General features: G+C 31.5%; 1 protein-coding gene across 2 annotated transcripts in view; it reads left to right on the plus strand.

Moving 5' to 3' along the window:
• LOC106786572 (gamma-aminobutyric acid type B receptor subunit 2) overlaps nt 1-17823 on the plus strand; it is a 117827-nt gene that overhangs the window by 76525 nt on the left and 23479 nt on the right. For both annotated transcript variants that reach the window (XM_014748102.1, XM_014748103.1), the window contains exon 3: nt 11667-11804. In XM_014748102.1, the coding sequence (XP_014603588.1) occupies nt 11667-11804 (138 nt within the window). The remainder of the gene's footprint in view (nt 1-11666; nt 11805-17823) is intronic.

A 17823-nucleotide genomic window follows, 5' to 3' on the forward strand; every position in this document is an offset into this window, starting at 1 on the left:
TTAGTTTTCTTATTTATAAATAAAGAAACGACATTTAAGCCTATTCTTCCCTATCTTTCTTTTAATACTAACAATCATAATCAATAAATCTTTCCTTCTCGATTTTACACGTATTTTTTGTACACGTGTCTCTCTTCTTAATTACAATTCAATTACCTTCTATTACCTTTATGCGATATCTATTACCGACAAGTCACGCGGCAAAATTCAAATGGATTTGTAAAATAGTATCTATACTACTTTATATGTATTTTAATATTTTTTTACTCGCGCATGAGCGACAGTACAGGTGATATGGGTCGAACTAGACTAGAAATCAAAGGAATCAGAAGACAGAGTATAAAAAATTTACTAAACATTTCAATTTTTTCACTTTTTCTAAAAGCGTTTTAATGATTCAGGAATCTGAGTTTTCGTTTGAACGATTGATGAACAATGGAAGTTCTAAGAGAGTACAAAGCGTTTCAACTGAATTGTAAATTTACTGATTTTCAGATATAGACTTATTGGTTTGTTATCGATTTCACAGAATACGGAATACAGACTTATTAACTAATTATCGGTTACACAGAATACGGAATAAAGATTAAATTGCTGATACTTGGTTGAGTGTACAAGATTTGCTACCTATTGGTTAACATTTGCCATTCTGTTTGATTTAAAATTTAATTACGGGTCTATTGCATTACGAAGCGAAATCTGGTTTATCCGAGATTCCAGACCAAAGATAAAAAACCAAAAATATCAGGCTCTTATGGAAAAAGACGATATGTCATAAGACTTCCATGTCGTTCTTATTTTTTTGATTCAAATATTACTATAATATTTTTATAATTATCAAATATCTTATTTAGTTGCAATATGTGATTGTAAACTACATTCATAGTCAGAAAAGAAAATAAAAAGAAGAATAATGAAGAAATTTAATAGTTTAAATCGACAAATGGAGTAGTGATAAATAATTCAAATGAAAAATGTGAAAATATTTAAAATAAATAATAAAAATTTGAAGAAAAAATCCACAAGAAAAGTAGAAGAAAACGTTTGGAGTTAGTCTATTATGTAAATTATAAGAAAGGAAAAGAAAATAAGGAAAAAAGAAATTTCGTATTGAAAATTTTGGCCATGCTACGAAGTCGCATCTCTTTACCGATTATTCCTGCCCTATCTTTTGCGAATTTACCTCCTCTAGACTACATCTACACAGAACCACTTGGAAAATCTGCTAGGAAAGTCTACTGCAGCTCAAATAAACGATCTTCATTTCGTAGCGGATTTCCATCGAGACTGCTTTCAACATATACCTTGTTTCCAACGGTTTCAGAAGCAACTGTATTTACAATGCAAAATCAGGCCGCGCTTTGTTTAAGAGTCAACCTGAATTTTCATTATATCTAACGTTATATCTATCTTCAATTTCACCACGAGATTTTGATTTAAAAAACGGACAGAAAAAAAGAAAAGAAAATATTTTTTGCGAATTAAATAATATCGAAGCATTAGTCTCATATAATGTGCCCAAACGTCTCAAAAGCATTCAAACTTAATATGTAAGGAAGGAGTTTGAAAAATTGTTTATTTCAAGGAGCTTTCACATGAGTACTTAGGTACTTAGGTACTATGGTAACCTTCCTTCTCTCTATATACTCGAAATATCAAGGTTGTCCTAATATACACATTAGAGAGTACACACACAAAGATTGAGAGAGAGAGAAAAAGACAGAAAAAGAGAGAAAGAGAAAGAGAGAGAGAGTAAAAAGGAAGATTCAAAGATCATAAAACGTTTTAGAACACGGAACTTTAACAAGCAAACGGAACATGCAAACTCTAAGGGACGCAACAAGTGTTGTTTCCCTCACCCTCCCCTCTCTCTCTCTCTCTCTCTCTTTTCTTATAAAATCGCGAAGAAGAAAACCATCGATCTTGGTTCGTCTTGCGTTCCCTTTCCTTCTATTAAAAGCCCCTCTAAAAGCGTTGAAATTGTCTCTCCGGATTCACCATTTTCTTGTACCTTTCTTTTCTGTTCTCTTCACGTATTAATTAAAATGGGTGGCCGTCACGCGAAACTATCATCGTCACGATATTCTTCTTCTTTCCCCCTCCCCTTTCTCCCTTCTTTTTTCTCTCCTCTTCGGATTTTCTTTCTTTTCCTTTCTATTCGATAAAAGTGATTTTTTCTATTCAGTTTCGACTAACGAACTTTGGATTAACGTTTATGTAAAATGATTATTCATGTTTTATGCAAAATGATTTTTACTATTTACCATTTACATTGAATAATGTTTATTATTCATGCTAACTGATCTCTGTTCGTCTTTCGTATAATACAATTTTGAGATTCATCGCTGGTATTGTATTAAGCGATTTTCAATTATTCTTCATATAAAAAGATTTTTAATTACCTTTTGAATAAAACAATTTAGAGAAATTGATTTTTATTTATAATGTGTAAATAACATAATTAATATTCGTTATCAATATGAAATGATTGTTTATTCCTAAAAAAAAAATAAAATCCTTTCGAATTATTCATGTAAATCCTTTTCAATTATTATTTATATAAAGGTATAATTAATTGACAATTTAAACAAATGCTCCTTTTTATTTTTTACATATAGCAATATCGAATTTCAAATCGATATTAAAGCTCCGATCAATCTGTAATCAATGACGTAGAAGTGGAACATTGATTAGTAATTAATCGATAGCTCACGATCACTTTTCCGAATCCTATCTCAAATGGTCCAGAGCAATGCGTCAGTTTGATTAACGATCTCTTACGTTTAGGTTAAGCATCGTTCGCCTGTGAAGTACTTACTCTTAAATTTAAGGATAAAAATAGTATAAATTATCAGAAAAAATCACGCTTTTACTCGATAAATTTAGTATATAAGAAAGTGTCATAAAGAATGTTTCGAAAAACATGATCTTTAGTAAAAATTGCAATTTTGGTTATAACAATCCCTTCGAATAAGAAAAAAAAAATCTAATTTATTTCTTTTCTAAAATTTTCGATCATCATTAGAAATTCCTGTGATATCTACTCTTTTATTTTTAAATAATCCATTTCAATACATACATACATGACTTTATTGTAAGAAACAAATATTTAAAGTATGTATATTATATATTTAGAAAACGCGAATAGGAAAGGCAAGTTATTATAACATGGAGCATTGTTCTCACTATTAAATCAACTTCGGTTAAAGCAATATCGTTTAAATCCTTGCGCCACCCAACCACTCCCAGCCCACCCCCAATGACTACACTCATCTCGTTTGTTTTAATGCGGCACCAATACACTAGACCTCACGTTACAAATGCAAACGAGCGTTTCGCCAGAAGCGACAATAATACCGTAGCGAACGAGACATTACTTGCAGGTTCGAGCTCTCATTGTTGCCCGTTCCTCGGAGCCCTTTGAAAAGCCATGCTCTGCTTCTGTTCTCTTTGCTACTACTGCGATCTCCGGTTTAGAGATGTAAAAATGTCATTCGCCATTGAATGGCCACACTAGAATGAAATTTCTCGAGAATGAGCAAAAAACAAGAGAAAGAAAAAGGGAGAGAAACAAAAGGACTTTTGAAACTTTAAGGTTGATTAACGCGACGTATCACAGTATTCGTGCAATATATTAAAGGTTTATAAAAACATGATTAAGTTAACTTTTTATTTCTCGTTTTTTCTTGTGTATTTCAATTACGAGGTCTTTCATGAAAGCTCAGAAAGAGGAAACAGATAAAGAGAATCATTAATATAGGATTTTTCAATCGTATAATAATATTATAAATATATCAGTAGATACATGTATAATGAAAGTAAAATATACATAACATAAATAATAAAACAGTTTTATGAAAGGTACACAAAAATTTATTTTAAAAAATATGATCCGATACTATCAAAGGGGATGCGACATTTCACAGCATCTCAGGAGTTAACAGTATACTATTTTTGTTTTTTGTTTATCCGAACGAGCACCCATCCATTTTACTGACAGTATCCAACGTTGCTTGACTTTAGTGATCTGACGAAACAAATTATCCAACGTGACTAGGCTGTTGATCTAAAAGTATATTTATATTATAAAATCACGTTACAATCACATATACAGTGTTTTATATCTTTTAATACAACAAGAAAATCTATATAAAATAAGTGAATTATATAAAGCGCAATGTCTATGTACGAGACTACATTGCCAAATAAACCAATATTTAATATTTGTCAAGTACACATAAATTCAATACGCATCCGAATTATTTTATTAAGTTCATTCTTATCGAAAGATTATTTTTTCACAAATTTTTTTTATAAATATTCTATATAAGAAAAGAGAGAGAAAAAATTCATATAACTTACCATTTATACGAGTTCCGATAGTATCAAAAACTGAAGTTCTATGTAACAACATTGAATCATTACATCGACAAAAGAGATAATCTCATTTATTTTCCTCGAATAAACGCATTCTTCATGCTAACTACCATCAGACGTCACGGTCGTAACATTCGTTTCTTATCGCAAACAGATGAAAAATGCATTTTTCATATGTACGAGATATCTGAATAAAATACATTATGTAACGCGAGCATCAGTTTTTATTCTTTTTTATAATCATTTCTATATTTTTACTCTTATTTTTAAACTTTTTATAATTAATTGTAATTTTCTTCTATTTTCATTTTTTTTTTCTTCGTCATAATTTAATTATTATTCGATCTTGTATGCAACAGACATCTGTCATTATACCGAACATCCATGTGAGAAGGGAAGAGAAAGAAAGAAGAGAGAAAAAGAGAAGAAGAAGAGAGAGGGAGAGAATGGGGTGGGAGGGTGGGAGGGAGTAGGAGGGAGAAAAAGAGAAGGAGAAATATGAAGACAGGAATCCAATAAAGAAGAAACTACTGCGTTGAGTCGGATCTTTTTTGACATGTTGCTTCGACGTAGTGTAGATAGATCGAAAGGATTTGATCGATGGTAATGGATCTTTATAGGAAATCATATCTCATTTCTCGATTTTTCCTTCATATTACTTTCTTTTCTACTCTAAGAGAAAATCATGTTCAAGTATAAGATGATGTTTCGTTATACATATTATACGTCGCGTACTTAAGGAAAAGAAAAACGAAAACTTTTATGAAGTATAATTTTCTTCGTAAAACGTATTGGTATCAGTATCGAAATATATCTCACTGATTTATGATAATCGCATTAATAATAAACTTTCCAATATGTTATTTAATGTGTATATTAATAATAGACAAATTTACTTCTATTAAAAATAATTTTATATAATTTTACAATTTGTTTTTTCAAAAGATATAATGTTTTTTTTTTATTAATAGAAGAAAATATAATCAATTCGCAATAAGAATTATAAGTAACTTATACTGAGATAATACATTAACATGAATTGTAAATAAAAAAGATATTACAATGATAAGTGTATAAGCATACGTAACTCTATTAGAATACAAAATTATTAATTAGCCAAATCTTGTTTCTAAATCAGATGGATAGAATCTTTTTAGTCTATGTACTAAATCAGTATTTTCAAGCAAATTTTTTGTACACATTATACAATAGATTAACCAAAACTCTCTGCGTATTTTATAGATTGACCTGGCAATCTATACAATGTTCTACTTGATTGGACGGTCTATACATTGCCCGGACAATGTAGAAACTTCTGTAGAAATTCAAAAGGTCATCAAATCTCTAATTAGCATCAACCGGGTTTCGGTAGATACACAACATATATATATACGTGTAATGGCGGCCTATTATCAGGTCCATTACACAAAGCACGGCTCTTGACCATGGTTAACTCTGCTTTGAACAAATCAAACTAATCTTGAGGGATTAGGAACAATCAAGTTTACCAGTCAAATTTTCCAGCCGTTTCTCGAATCAAGACCGTTGACAATGAACATCGTTGGACAGAGACTGGGAAAGAATGAGAAAAGGGGAAGAGAATGGTACGATAGTCCCTTCTGGAAGAATCTCGAGGGCTTTAGTCGAGAATCGTGCTTGGCTTTAGGCTCTAATCGACCTGACTGTCGTTCAATGACGAGTGAGAGTCCGAAAGGATCGTTGATTAGATTTCTAGTGAGAGAAAATTAGAATCGATTGATTGAAATTGAATGGGCGACTGATTTTTCGATTCTAAGAAATTTCCGGAATATACAAGGTGATACAAAAACATAAATAAACTTTATCCAAGATGTCGATATCATGGTAATCAACAAATATAACGTAAATTAACATTTGGAAAATCTATTTTATATAATTTGATTTCTTTCAGAAAAAGAAATATTCAACTTTTAATTTAATTTAAATTCTCTTATTCTTGAAACTTAATTTGATGTAGAAACGATTGATTTCTCAGTGGAAGTGTGCTTTGGATAGTAAAGTATAAGATTGAAAGAGTTTGTACGCGAGAGATATCTAGCATTAAAAAAAATAAAAGCAAGATTAATCGTTTCGTTTCTGTCTCGACGACGAGATATCGATTGCTCGATTCGATGTGTAAGGTTCATGCTACCCGGCTGCCTTTCGACCAACCAACCATCTGGAAGTCAGCCCACCTGCATCTAACGATGATGAATTATCAGCTTTAATTAATAATTTGCGAAATTGCTTGGTTGGCTCAGCTTGAAAATAAAAATACAAGAAATCGGCAAGTCACTCATTTTTTGTCAATTCATTCAAAATGCGAAATTACAAGATTTATTTTCCTTCATCCAACTGTAACACCTTTCTGAAATGAGTTATTTCTTGTAAAATCTGGTGTTTCCAAAATTTAACTAAATTATACAATATAACAAGGGGTTATAAATACTTGCTCTTTCTCTTTCCTTTTATTATGGCTTATGTTGCGAGCGGATCTTATAAGATCATCATTGCTCGTTTAACACGACTCGAGATAACTTGTGTAATTCTATGTAAACGCTCACTACTAGCTTGTTACGATAGTAAGATTGTTAGACGATTACCACGTCATCGATACTGCTTTATTGATTATCAACGTACTCTGTCACGCTAACAATATATATATATATACATATATCTATTTAGAGTACGTTCATAGTTTACTATATGTAATATATTCATTATAATAACAAGAAGAATTTGTCTTTCTATGTTATAAAAACGTTTGATTTAGAGATAAAAGAAAACTAAAAATTCCATTTTTTCTTTAATATTACATAACAATAATGACGTATCATTTTCTAAGCACGCGCATATACACAACACTAACCTAGAACCTTCTATAATCTCGTTCAACCGTAAATCGACTGTGGGTTCTTTCCCATTCTCTATCTTCCTTTCTTTTCCTGCCGTTTCATAAAATTTGATCGTTACCATCGCCTTAAAAGTTTCACTTCGAAAAATGACCTATTCCTTTTCATGGATATGACACATCCCCTTAAATAATTCGCTCCAACCGAGATTTATCTCATCAGTAACTTTAAGAAAAGCATTCTTTTCGAATAATTCCGGTAATTAAAGGGAACAGAGGTCTCGTTAAGTTGTTCAATCTGTTGGAAAACGACGACAACGACGACGAATAAGGGAAGACACTTCAGGGCCTGTTTGCAAAGTACATATATATCATCGTTCCATTCAAAGATTGGCCAGATTGAAAGAGTGAGAAAGAGATAAAAAGAAAGAGAGGAGTGAGAAAAGACCATACTTAACCTATTCTTGTCATTTTTTCACTTCACCAACGGCTACCACCAACCGTATAAAGTAAAGCAAGCAAGAAGACAAGCAGCCCTGAGGGTAAAAATGGGCGAGAACTGAAAAAGACGAATATTAGGCTGTCACTGTTACTAGTCAGAGGGGAATTCGTTTTATTTGTTTCTCTTTGCAAACAAAGTTACTTTCCCATCTTGAGTAGTTGCGAGAGGATAAAATGTAATTTAAACATTCTTTCAATGTCTTTTTATTCAATCGAAATCGAATTATAACTGTCATTGTACTTCGACTTTCTTTCATTTCACATTGTTTCTTTATCTTTATCCTCTAAGGTTTCTGTATTCCTTTTAGATATATTTTTATCGTTAATAAAAAAAAATGAAACTTTAGTAGTTACTCACGACAATGCTGTTAAAGTGAATTTTCGAGTTTTCATTATTCTTTTTACTTACTTTCTTTCTCTCTTCCTTTTTCTCTTCCGCTTTTTCTTTATCCTTCTCTTTTACTTTGTATCGTAAAGAGATTGACAGAAGAGTCCTTAAATATGTTAACAGGAGAGACAGAATTGAATTTGTTTATACTGCAAAATAATACAACCCATATCGAATATATGTGTTTTGAATTTATTTTTGTTAGATACATGAACCCGTAAGAGAGTACTTACATCCTAAAGGAAAAAATATCGAGTTATCGTGACTGGTAGCTATCTATCTATCAGGGGTGCTTTGTTCTCTTGCTTCTCTCTAGTGGAATTACGCATAGCGCTAATTCCATGTGACATAGAGAACGCTAGTGGCGTTACCTTACGCAGGAATACCTTTGTCGTTAATTAGGGACTCTGGTCAACGATGTCATTCTGCGGTTGAATAGGTCGTCATCGTCGAAGAGGGTGGAAGGGAAAGGGAACCAGGATCACTGGTTTACCCAGACCATCACTGCGTATGCGGCTTACCTGTGTCTACATGCAAATATCAGTGGATCCGTATCCCGTTTGTCGCTATGTTACTATTCTCTGTACTATTCACGGTTTACTTATAAAACATGCATGCTCGATAAAAAGACCTTCATTCTAGAGAAAATTTATCGTATTTCTTTAAATGTTTTTACTGGAAATATAGATTACGATTAAACAAATTTCTTTGATATGAGTATAGTTTAAAATTATTGTTCAATTTTGAATTGAATTTTATTAACTGGTCAAATCAATAAATATTTATTAATAAGATTTTTAAAGATCAAATAATTAGCTTTAGATTCCAAAATCAACAAACTTGTATTAGTTAAATATTGTCCCCTTAAACTTGTATATTCGTTCTTAAGCCAAATTAATATTTTCCTAGCAAAAATATGAAGAGATTAAAACATACGTATAACATTATTATGCAACTCATCGACTATGACTTCAACCAAATAGTAAATATCTAAAGATTTGATTATACAGATACTAATACATCCAATATGTCGCTTTCAATGACTCAATTAATAAATTCGTCGTCGAATTCTTTCTATAAAACAAAATGCACTCTTATCGCGTGTTTATTATTGAAAGAACAGTCTCCCAGCGTATTGTGAATTTTCCTTTAACTCTTTTCTTTTTAAACCGTCAACTCCTTACTACCTTATTCTTTCGTTTTGCCATCTTATTGTTAATATACAAACATCGAAATACTACAGAATACATCAATAGGAATCGCTCAACAATAAAAATTCCTTTTGCCAGCGCCAAACTGACGACGAAATGAATAAAAGCAAAGAAGGTAGAGAAAAAGGAGTAAAATCTTACTCTGAATACTTCTCAACAATTGAACCGTAAATAAACGAAATATTATTATTCTCAAACGTATCTCAAAGAAGCTTTAAAGCGATGCGCCTTTGTATCGAAAGTTTCGAGAAAGTATCTCAGAAAGTATCTCAGAAAGATCAGCAATATAGAATTGCAACGATATAATTATTCATCGTAAGATGTTAAACCTAATTTCAAAATCCTATTGGTAATAGGTACTTCAGCTAAAGCTTGTAAAAAAAAAAAAGTTATGTAACTTATACGTCACTATATGCAGTACTATTTCGATCCTATATGTAGACATATGTATACTATAAATACATGTAACAATAAAAGAGAAAACAATTAAACGAACCTACATAGGTAAAAAGAAAAGAAAGTAATCGAGCTTGACAAAGTGAGAAAAGTCAATGAAGAATGTTTTTTTTAAAAGAAACAAAGACAACGAGTTTCTCAAGTATGCATAAAAGATAAGGTTTAATTCGTAAACTTGATGAGTGGGTTTTATTTTTCTTCTTTAACTATTGAAAGATCTATTTGTAAACTTAAAAAATATTTTCTATCACAATAGTGTCGAGTTTAGAAAACCCTTTGACATAGAATCACTTGATCGTTGAGAAGTTGAAATAATTAAAGTATAGTTTAATCCCCGAGGCGGTAAGCAAGAGCTTAACATAGATCTCGAAACTAAGTTAAGTCGTAGGACCCACGAGGAAAGCTTTTGACTTTTAAACTTTGTTTTCAAGGTTTTTAACTTTAAACTTTCTTTCAGGTTTTTAAAAAAAAAACAACAAATTTTTAAGGCTAATTATTTTAATGTTTTAAAATATTTTTTTATATTTTATTATCTATTTATTATATAACTTATTTTATATTCATTTGTAATTACATAAAGTAATGGATAAAGTGTAAGGTCTTTACAAGTATGGTTGTGCATTACCAGTACATACACACATTACATTTTGAATCTCATGGCTATTAATTCTTATGGATGTTTATGAAAGATTTTCGAAAAAAGGAATAGCACATAGGTCACTGTACACTTAACATCTCGACGTAATAAATATCAAGTTGTTAAAAATTTACTACGATTAGATAAAATATAAAAATAAATACTATTAACATAGAAATCTACCAATTCTTAAAGAAATATGGAGAAAAAAAAAAAGGTGCAAAAAATATTTAACTGCCAAGGTTAAGATGGCGCTACCGATATTTCTTCCATAAAAATAAAACAGCACAAATTTAACGGAGCACGACAGAGTCTGCACGAAAAGCGATAGACCTTACGAGCCCTATTCACGCTTCTCAACTAACCTTACAATGCTCGAGGTCAAACCGACCTCGCTTTTCATTTCCTTTTTCTTTCCCTTGTCTTTCTTCTATTTATTTCTTTTTATTTTCATTTTTATTTTCACTAAACACGATTGCAGAAAAATGATAATAGGCCACGAATAAATATATGTATTTGTTGCTATTACTTTTTGAAATCCGTTAATTCGTGAAATTTTCAGCAAAAACCTTAAAATAACTATACTGACCTATTTAAATATCAAAGAAAGAAAAATTACATATTTTCACTAGATAATATTATATATGAATTTACAAGAGACGAGTAATTAAGGTATGAAATAGAAATTTGATCTGAATAATAAGAAAATATATATAGAAGAAAATGATAAGAAAAACATTATTCAATTTCGTTACAATACCCTCCAATGCTGCACTGTTGTAAATTCGGAGATAGAAAATATGTGTTTCTTTGTTTTAAGGTCTTCCAAGTGGAGGTTATCTAATCTCAAGATAGAATTTCTCTATTGATTTAAGGAATTTAATTAGGTTTCCTTCGAAAACTATGAAAACGAAAATAAAGTAAACGCGAACAATAAATTATAGATCCGTTCTTATCTTTTCTTGTATTTTACAAATGGATTTTCTGTTAGTCGTGCTGTTATATCGATTTAAGCTACTCGTCTCTTATGAATTTATATATAACCTCCGTATTTCCTAAAAACTACTAGTTTTATTCCATAATAAAATTTTTTTTATATGCTCTCCCAGAAACGTCTAGTTATATCGGGTAAGTTCTAGGGTTTCTACGATTTAACTGCAGTATACAACATAACACTAACATATTATATATACTTTCTTCTTATCATTTGTGTTTTTCTCTTTTCAGTGTAACGCTGCCGTAGGTGTGAAAGCATTTTTTGATATGATGCATAGCGGGCCACACAAGGTGATGCTTTTCGGTGCAGCTTGCACTCAAGTTACGGATCCGATAGCAAAAGCTTCCAGACGGTGGCGTCTTACGCAGGTAAAATTTCAATATTGTTTATTATCTATCGACGAAGTCAAATTTCATTTAGTTATAATACTTATATACGCACAAAAAAAACGATTAATTATACATATGTTATAATTAACGTTAAATTTACTAACGTTTTCTTCTATTTTTACTAACTCTTTAAAAATAGATTGTATAAACAAACTCCAATCTCTAACACGGCGGAAGCTCAGCGCTTTTCAGTTAAGGAAAATACGTTGATTCCTTAACCCAATATAAGCGAGGTATCTTACAGAAACTTCTTACTGCAGGCTATTTTTGAGTATTTCGCGAAATATATTTTTCAATACTAAAAATGATATAATACTTAATGTATTTGTCAAAATTTACTGAAATTTTAAAATTTATCCTTTCTATTATCAAAATGTATCTATTTTTACAAATACAATAATTGCAATAAATCGAAGTAAAAAAGTGTCTTAACTATCAGAAAATATATACAGTAAATAAAGATAGAATTTTATGCTACCTATATATAATTATAAAAAAAGAAATTATGAAATATGTATTCCGTGGCACGTACATATATAATATGTTAACGAGTACTATGTAACAAATATTATCAGCATATGTGATGAGTTATACTGGAGCTAGGAAGACCATGACGATAAATTTGCATACGTGCTATCTGATGATTAGGCCTCAGACATTGCCTTCCTCTTGACATTATCATTGTTTCTGGTAGGAAAGCTTCCTCTTGCTTAACCAACGTACAGTAAAGTAAGTGAGAAAGAGAGAGAGAGAGAGAGAAAGAGAGAGAGAGAGAGAGAAAGAGAGAGAGATGTACATAAAGCACGTTGACGCTTTCTCTCGCGGATCGTCCTCACCCTCTTCTCTCATTCTCCTCATTCTGCGATGCCCATTGACGCGTCCACATGAGAGTACCACCTAATGTCACTAACGTCGAGTCCTTCTGTTGATCTAACGCGCAAAAGGACGAATGAGCCGAATTAAGACCGCTTGTTGAAGATTAATGTACCTCCAGGAAATTGACGACGTGGATAGATCTAATAATTACTATGTGCGTGCATGTCTCTATGTTATATACGTGCAAAGAATTACAAGAAAGATACAACTTAATGATTCGTATATAAAGATATATACCGTTAATAAATTAAACTTATAATAATAATAGAAAAAAATATCTTTATACAATATATTCACGATATCCGATGAAAATTATTTCTGAAGTAGAGTTTGTGATCAAATAAAACGTGTGATAAATTTAGATGTTCAAATAGAGTTTTTTTCGGTTAATTTTATTCTCTTTCTCTCTATTCGTAAATACGTTTATAGATTCCTCCAATATGGAGTTCTTTCGTGTTTTGAATAGCTAATGCAGTAAAGAATAAAATTCGAATAAAAAGTCGTGATTGAACATAAAAATAAAATTATTTGTTGGCTCATTGGGGGAAATAGCCTTGACGACATAAAAAAAAACCCTAAATTTTGTATCTATTATTACAAGGAACTCAATAAGGTTACGTGAAAATATTGAGCGTGTCTCGCTCCTGTATATGATGCTAGCAAAATGAACCCGTCGGTCTCTTTTATACGGATTTCATTTATAGATATAGAGAACTGATGGTTCTCGCTAATGCATGTGTAAGTGTGTATGTGAAAATGAAATATGGTTATAATGATATTGAAAATACTTAAATTCGATAAGTTACCCTCGCTTCGCATTTAACAAGGCATCCCAGAATTTGGAATTCTTTGTAGTTATTTCTCAAGATGTGTTCTCGTGAAAGTTCTACAGAATAATGACAAGCGTGATTCTTTTAGAGAGCTGGTCCAGAAAAAGCCTACAACTATGACGCTAAGCCCGAGCGTGTCTATAACTATAGCAACAAAAAGTTCTGAACAAACTAAAGCCCGTTTTTTAATACATATTAGAAAACTAAAGTCGCGAGTAATTGCGCTTTCAATTGTTTGTGCTCAGTGTGCGGCTGTCTTGTATCCCCTTGCCCTGTAATCTCCTGCAAGCCTTGTCCGATCGATATTTTCCTGTTTCTCTCATACAATTCAAATAATACTCTCCCCACAAAACCTTTTATTATTTTGTATTTAACTTGAAAATTTTCAATATCCTCCTAAGAAAAATGTAATTTCCAAAAAGTAAAAGAAAAAGAAATACGCGATAGATAATAATTTATAACACAGACGAAATATCAACTACAACGCGTAAAAAAATCGTATTACATCAGTCCGTCGCAACCAATTTCCTATTCTTACAGAGAAAAATATATAACTCTTGACACTCGCAATTTACATGGGAATAGGGAAAAGTGTTGAACGAAATGTGTACGACGACGAGGACGAGAACGGCACGGCGCGGGTCGCCGGTGCAATATTCTTCAAGTTGTTAGCTGCAGGCGATAAGACTTCCCGAAATGTGTCAGACTGAAGAGGCGAACCATTCGAGAGGATAGGAAAGGGGATAGAAGAAGGGCAGAGGTATTATTTCGAAACTTTGCCGAAGTGCACGCCCGTCATTTCTCTCACTCGGCCTCTTAAACTCCTCCATCCCTACTTCACGATTCTCCTTCGACGCGTTTTTCACGAATCTGCCAATATGCACGGGTGAGTCAGCTTGCCAACTTGAAATATTTTTCTCTTTTATTTATTATTTTCATTATTTCTTTTCTAATTTTTCTTTATATTCTCAAAAACATAACGGGCATCCTTCGAAATGTTAATGGTGTCGCATATAACTTATTGTTTTTACCAAACTTTATCGTAAATAGGATAATTGAAGTTTAGTTTTAAGAATCATTAAATTGATAATACATAGCAAAATAAGTTTCTACATATGTTATAATATCTTTCATATCACAAATATTATTTCTTACCACATTATTAGTTTTTTTAACCTGTCTTTTTTATAGTCATATAAATTTTACTATTCGATTTAAGGGCAAAACTTTGTTCTTTATATATTGTTAATAATACTACTTTCTTTGGCCATAACTGCATATTAATTCATTCTTTGTGTCTGCATTCACATCATTATGAACTTCTTCAAATTATTATTTACAGAAACAACGTGATGGAATTGTTATGTTTACAATCGCGCACATGAATTCGAGATAATCGTATTTTTTATGCAATTTATATATTACTATCCTACATAAATACGTAACACTCAAAATTACGACGAAAAAGAACAATAACAATGAACGAATGTAGTAACGACCTAAATTTTAATAATTCAGAGATCAGTTGAAGACGTGAATCACGATCCAGGTGTAGGACAATGGATCTTATAAGAATACCGAACTCTTCTTTCAGACCATCGGGAAAACAACGCTCATCCATTTTTCTTCTCTAGACTTTTATCATTCTCAGTAAAAGCCTTGTAAAGTCTTAAAATACACCAGGGAATATTATTTCATTTTACGACCGTTTTTTAGATATATTTCTTTCATTATTGTTTTTATTTTTTTGAACCAAAAAAAAAGAAAAAAATAAAAGGGAATAAAAGAGAAAAAACATCAAATGAAAATAAAACGTGAAATACTTCAAATCATCATTGAGATTTAATCTTTTTCTTCAGTTTACGCGGCACGCTACCTGTCTGACCGCACTACAGAACTACTATAATACTTAATCGAACATGTATACATACTGTGTACACATACAACCAATGAAACGTTGAGAATGATGGCTGGAAATTTTCCGATTTAACGATAGGTCGAAAGAGAAAGAGAAACAGAGAAAGAGAATGACTCTGTATTCGATACTCGTCGAAATTCACTAAATTGGCTTTTAGAGATAAACTTCAATTTACTTTCACAGTTTAACGAAGCTCGAAAACGAACTATTCCTTTCTCTCTCTCTCTCTCTCTCTCGCTTTCCTTTATTCTTGCTTTTTCTCTTTGCTTCTCTATTTCATTTCAGCTCATCGCTGATAAATTGTCCCTCCGCTAACGAATTACTTTGCATTTTTTTTTGTTTTTTCAAACATCCATCGATCGTTAATATCTCGTTCTCTCTCATTCTTATTTTTCTTTCTTCATTTATTCGCACGAGAATTTAATTTCTCTTTCCAAGTATTAATTAATATCATGATTATCGGTTGAACAAATACAGCGAAAATAAAAACAAATGTTAACATTACAATTGCAGAATATAATAGCAACGTTTGCAAACGGTAATTAATACGTATTAAAATTAACGAGATACATAATAGTGCAATTATTATTCATAAAGCTTGACTATGCCTAGTCCTAGAATATGTAATACGATTCATATTGGAAAGGAAGCAAGGCGTGACGTGGAATGGAATTATACAAACCATAACCTTTGGAGATTATGTAGATGTAGTTGTAGATGAGGAAGAAATATTAATGGAACATGCAAAAAAAAACCCTAATTAACCCAGATAAAAAAGGTAGAATCTCAATATTACTAAAAAAAAAAAAAAAAAACCAAAAAGAAAGGTTACAAGTAGATTACCGATAGACAAAAAATCAGAGCAAAGAATAACCAATCTAAAATTTGAATGAAATAAAGAATTTACTAACACTGTGCCGTCCGGTGGCTACACGTTGGGGCCATGCGCAAAACAAAAAAATTAGAAAAACAAAATTTAATGTGTAAGTCTTGTAGAGTCGAAAAACTGGCGATAAAACAAAATGATCTGGGTCAGTCCTACCGGTGCCAAACTAAAGAATTCCGATTAGACGTGCGAACGGTATAGTGTTAAGTAGAAATCAGTGGAGAATTTAGAAAATTACATAATATTGAGGGGGCGGAATTATACGATTCTCCAAACATCGTAGGAGTAATCAAAGCTCGAAAATTACAATGGGCGGGACACGTAGCACACATGGGATATGAAATAACAGCATATACATATAATATTTGTAGGAAAACCGAGTAGCAAAACACCATTAGGTAGACCAAGATATAGGTGGAAAAGACAACATTAAATTCAATCTAAGAGAAATCGATCAAGTAGATACACCGTGGACCGAACTCGCGCAAAACCGAGAGGAATATAGCTTTCTTGCGTTGAATTAGCAATGAACTTTCGAGTTTGAAATTACATGTAAAAAAGAAAAGCTTTACATTATAGGTACTCGTTTCTATGAAGAAATTGGGCCAAAAAATGAGTAACTAATTATTAAAAAATAAATGTTACATTAATGAATAAAAATAAAAGAAAGAAAAAGAGGGAAAGACAAACAAATAGGAAATTATGAGTTTCAAGAAATTAATTTCTTTGAAATTTCCCATAGTAGATTACATTTGAAAAGAAATAAATGAATAAGAGAAAAAGAAAGAAAATATATGGAATGCGAAAAAAGAAAAATGAACGTAATAAAATATAGAAGATCTTGATTCGAAAAACGATCTCTTATTCTCGCACAAGGTCAAAGACGTACCCCTATATGTGTATCTTTCTACCTTAATGAAAAACCCGTAATCGTTACTCGTTGATGCTGAAATTGTTTCCAGTGAGTGATCCCTGCACGATGCACCCCCTAATTAATCCACCCTCGTTAATTATCGGAAGACATACCACTCGAGTTCGTCGACCCCCTTTATCACTACTCATCCATGTTTCCTTAGTGTTAGCTAAAACTCTGTCTCTGACTGTCTCACTCACTCTCTCCTACTCTCTCTCAAGCATAACTTTCATCTTATTAGTGTATTACTTGGTAAGCTTAATAATATATTACATATAATACCCCCAAAGCGGATTATTAAAAGTATTACACATGTTAACTTCTATACAAGTATTAAATATATATAATGACATAATTTTTTGTTAATTAATGAAAGGAACATTAGAATGATTAAAATATTTTTTTGAAAGCTAGTTTTAGCAGAATACCAAACTTTCATCCTCTACATATATTTATTATTTTATTTATATGATTATTTTCCATTTAACAGATTTGAGTCACTTCTCTAATAACAGCTTTTCACACTTATTCAATATTACCAAAAAGATCACGTCTTTTTACCGCCTTTCTGAAGT

This window comes from Polistes canadensis, unplaced genomic scaffold, assembly GCF_001313835.1.
Source record: "Polistes canadensis isolate GaletaPanama2010 unplaced genomic scaffold, ASM131383v1 scaffold_77, whole genome shotgun sequence".
Lineage (NCBI taxonomy): Eukaryota > Metazoa > Arthropoda > Insecta > Hymenoptera > Vespidae > Polistes > Polistes canadensis.